The sequence below is a fragment of the Triticum dicoccoides genome, chromosome 7B (genome assembly GCF_002162155.2).
Source record: "Triticum dicoccoides isolate Atlit2015 ecotype Zavitan chromosome 7B, WEW_v2.0, whole genome shotgun sequence".
Lineage (NCBI taxonomy): Eukaryota > Viridiplantae > Streptophyta > Magnoliopsida > Poales > Poaceae > Triticum > Triticum dicoccoides.
The window spans coordinates 251144641-251148784 of NC_041393.1; the positions used below are offsets into that span (position 1 = coordinate 251144641).

The window sequence follows — 4144 nt, forward strand, 5'->3', positions numbered from 1 at the left end:
CATGAATTCTAGGCAACTCATAGACTAGTGCCAGGCAACTCAAATAGTATGATTCTGCCAACTCGTACAGTATTATGAGGCAATTCCCAACCTCGAAGAACTACGAATCTGGTAAAACAAAACCATACACTGGATGTTAAATCTAACCACCAACCTCACCCGTTGATCTGAACGGAAATGGAGACAAAGGGTGCAGTTGGACCTTACCTCCCGATTTCCACAACAAGTCCACTGCAGCGTCACCAGCGACCTGCGTTCTGCACCAAGCTCCGCCTTCCGCAGACACGCCGCACGCACCACCGCAGCCTCGCGCTCCTCCGACGCACGCACCACCGCATCCCATCACTCCTTCAGTCGCGCGTACACCGCAGCCCGGCGCTCCTTTAGCCGCGCGTGCGCAGACAACCGAAAGCCAGGCCCTCCTCAACCGAGCGCGCACGCACCACCGAAGCACCCGTCCTCCTCCGTTGCGCGCACACGAGGCCCGCACCACGACCTCCGCTTTCTCCGGTAGCGTGCATATGTGGCGAGCGAGGAGGAGAGGATGTGGAGGGGATTGGGAAGAGGGCAAGGAGGGCGAGAGAGGATTGGGAGAGACAGCGGCGCTCTCGGCCCCACCCATGCGATATCATGTCGTGGGCGAACGACGAACGGTCCCGACAACAAAACACCAACACCTGGTCACGATCGCGCGCCTACGCCTTATCGGACAGCTGTCCACGCGAGTGCTCGCGACGGCAAACGAGCAGCCGTGCACTTTTTAGCATTTAGGTTATTTGTACTAGCAGTTCGGCTCATTAGTTAATCCATCGTTCAAGGAGATATATCACTAATATAGTTTGTAGAAGACCGCAAAATGCTCATATTATTACATAGTTAAAAACAGTTGACAGAAAATTAGCAAAACCGCAATTTTACAGTAAACATATACTAGGACATTTTTTCACACGCAAGTCGGCTCAGATCAGTTTTCTGCTGACAGTCAAGCCTGAGTACCAACAAATATTACACACACGATTACATAGGTTACAAGAGCACTAGGTACATGTACATACATCTCCCTCTGATGTCAAGCAATTAAAAAGCTACTGCAAAAGAATGGCCGTCTGCTCTAGCAAGATTCCATCGGCTCAGTACTAGATACAGCGCTTGCACTTTTGTGAAGGCAAGCACACAGAATGGTCCTGTAGTGAAAAAATGAAGGGCTATTTGTAGGACAGAGGGCCAGATCTTGACACAGCAAACCTTTGTAGTGAGCCGGCACCATGGCTTCCAGAACTTGAACCCTCGACGAACTTCGCTTTCCTGCTTGCACCGTAGTCGAGTGGCCCGGAACGCCTCATACTTCGTAGCTGCCTCTCTCCGGTTCTTCGGTCCACTTCATAGCCGTCGTCGTGCTGGGAGCCAGATGAGCTGTGGTAGCCCGACTCGTAAGTGTGCGACCTGGGTGTTGTGTCCGATCGGTTCGGCCTCATTGATGGGGAAGCATGTGCCAGAGAAATCAGAGGCGACTGCCTTGGGGATGGCTCCGTTGGTTCTGAACCCATTTGTGAAGCTCCGTACAGCTGGTGATAGATCGAACGCAGGATGGTGTAAGGTATGTGAGCTTCTAAGGTGCTCCTTGGGAGGTACGGGGACAACTCACAGAGTTGATCAAGGAATATTAGCTTTGGAACGATGTGTGGTCTGCATTAAGATCATATAAAACCATCAAAAGTCGGCAAGGATCGGTTGTAAGCACATTGTGACCAACACAAACCACCAAACCATTAGCACACTGAAAATCTCGTTTGTCATGGTCAATAAATAGCATTTGAAACCAGGAAATCAAGAACTTCCTGCCTTCAAAGCAATTGGAAGCAAAAACCTCACCCACCTAGATTGTATTTAACGTACTATCAGATAGCAGTGATCTGATTAGCTTTTGCATAAATGATTCTACTTAGGATTAGAACATGCATTAAAAAAAGTGTATCACCATCATTTTGGGCAGCATACCAGCAGCACCGATAACTATATATCTCCCGTTCCCCTCCCGAGTCGCCCCGCGCGCGACCGGGAGGAAACCCTAGCCGCCGCCGGCCGGGTCCCCCCTCCCTCTTCCCCTCTCCCCTCGCCGCCGCCAGAGGGCGCGGCCAGGCGAAGCCTGGTCGTCGCCGGCGGCGGCGGGGAGCTCCTGTCCCCTCTCGCGTCGGGCTCGGGGCGGGCCGAGGCCGGCGGGCCAGGGTGCCCCGCTTGACGTCGGGCGCGGCAGCGCGGCGGCGCGACGGGCGTCGCGTGGAGGGGCGTGCTTGGGGGCGGGATGCGGTGCCCTCGACCGGATCTGGCCCTCCGGGCGGCGCGGCTGCGGGCGCCCCCCTCTGCCTTGGCCGTCCTGGCTGGGGGAGGTGGCGGCGCAGGTGTGGTGGTGTGTGCGGCGGCGCAGGTGGTGCGGCCGGTGCGCTGGCCGATTTGGTGGCTGCGTGCCCGGCGGATTCAGTGCCAGGAGTCCGGCCGGCGGCGCGGGATGGGCAGTGGCCTGGTGTTGCTGCTGCTCCGGCCGTGGAGAGTTCCACGGTAGCTTGGCAAGTCGGCTGCGGCGGCGGCTGGCATGTTTCGGCGTCGGTTCGTCCGTAGGCGGCGTGCGGCGGCCTTCGATTCCTCTCCCCGTCGCCCGCGCTCCACTTCCCTCGATGGACGGGGCTTCTCCCAGCCGTGGTCCATCGCCCGTCTCACGCCCGGCAGCAGGACCGCGCTCGTCTCGCGCCCGGTAGCAGGACCGCTCCCGTCTCGCGCCCGGCAGCAGGACCGCGCCCGTCTCGCGCCCGGCAGCAGGACCGCGGCCGTCTCGCGCCCGACAGCAGGACCGCGGCCGTCTCGCGCCCGGCAGCAGGACGGGCCGATGGCGGCTGGTTGGGGGCAGCTCAGGGGTGCGAAAGGTGGGGCCTTTCCACCCGTCTCTATAGGTGGCGTGGCACTGGGTAACTGGTGAGGTGGCGTCGAGGTCTTGGATGCCGGGGCGGCGGCCCTGGTGGTGGTGTCACGGTGCTCTTGGGCAAAGCCCGTGCTTGGGTGCTGCCTTGTGACCATGGTCGTGTGGGCGGCATGGTCACCGGGGTGTGGCGTTCGGTGGCGGTGAGTATTAGCCGGGGTGAAAACCTGTTCTATCTTCGGACGGACCGGCGGCGGCGAAGCTCGTTCCCTTCCTGAAGGCGTCGCCGCGGCCATCATTGCGCGTCGTGTTGCTCCAGGGGAAACTCTGACTCTCGGGTCGGGCGGTGGCGACGCTCCGGTGTCGTATCCTTCCTGAAGGCACCGCCTCGGAGCCCACGGTTCGTCATATGCGGCTTCATCTCTTCGCGGTGGCGTGTTCACGATCGAGGACCCGGCTGCTCTTGTAGTGCTTGGGGTGGTGTTGCTGCGCTCAGCGCTTATGTATCTTGCCTCGGGTGTGTGCGTGTGTTGTGGTGGCGTGCGTTTGTACCGGGTTGTTGTTGGTCGTTGCTTTATATATAAAGCGGGGCGAAAGCCTTTTTCGGTACCAGCAGCACCAAACGATAAGCAATATGCGAGTGTCTGGCTTTACACCTAGTATAGGTGCTACATCCAGTAAACCGTCAAACATGACTAGAATTCAACCAGATTCCAGCACCAGTACTTGTATGACAATCCTAGCCAACCAAATGACGTGCGCACCAATTGACACGAAACAAGAGCACTAGATGTCTAATGTAAATCCATTTTACCTAGGATTGACTTTGAGACAAATAGGACAGATAAAGCACATTACCTGCTACTGTCATTCCATGAATCCAGGACGATCCCAGCAGATAATTTCACATACAGTTGCATAGCAGATTTAATATTTGATTCAGCTGAGGCACGGCTCAGCAATTCAGTCTCTTGAAGCTCATCTGTATGCCCATTTGAAAGAGAATTTATTCGCTGTTCCTTCGCCAGCCTAGTGTATTCACTTCCTCCAACCACAGCACTAACACACCTGTGCAAACACAAGAGGGTAGTCATAGCTTAATAGCCTCTACTATGCAAGAACATTGTAAAATGTAACCAATATGAACCTACGAGAATCCTTAGGAAATTAGCCTTGTACTACTACATGTTAATCATATTATCGATGGAATGGGATATACATATTCTAGTTTCC

The 4144-nt window shown here is 56.0% G+C and overlaps 2 protein-coding genes across 11 annotated transcripts in view; both read right to left on the reverse strand.

Moving 5' to 3' along the window:
- LOC119337223 overlaps positions 1–638 on the reverse strand; it is a 5808-nt gene extending 5170 nt beyond the window's left edge. For 2 of the 10 annotated variants that reach the window (XR_005163077.1, XR_005163076.1), the window contains exon 1: positions 208–631. Coding sequence is in view for 1 of the 10 variants with exons in the window: in XM_037609344.1 (XP_037465241.1) it covers positions 208–622 (415 nt within the window). In the remaining 9 variants the exon portion in view is untranslated. Of the gene's footprint in view, positions 1–207 lie in introns of all 10 variants that reach the window. The other 8 variants (XR_005163072.1, XR_005163071.1, XR_005163079.1 and 5 more) reach the window with 7 other exon arrangements.
- A 208-nt stretch (positions 639–846) lies between these two features.
- LOC119336470 (probable protein NAP1) overlaps positions 847–4144 on the reverse strand; it is a 12950-nt gene continuing 9652 nt past the window's right edge. Inside the window, exons 23-24 of the mRNA XM_037608516.1 lie at positions 3770–3979; positions 847–1686 (exon numbers count right to left, since the gene is read on the reverse strand). Of these exons, the coding sequence (XP_037464413.1) occupies positions 1206–1686; positions 3770–3979 (691 nt within the window). The 3' untranslated portion in view covers positions 847–1205. The remainder of the gene's footprint in view (positions 1687–3769; positions 3980–4144) is intronic.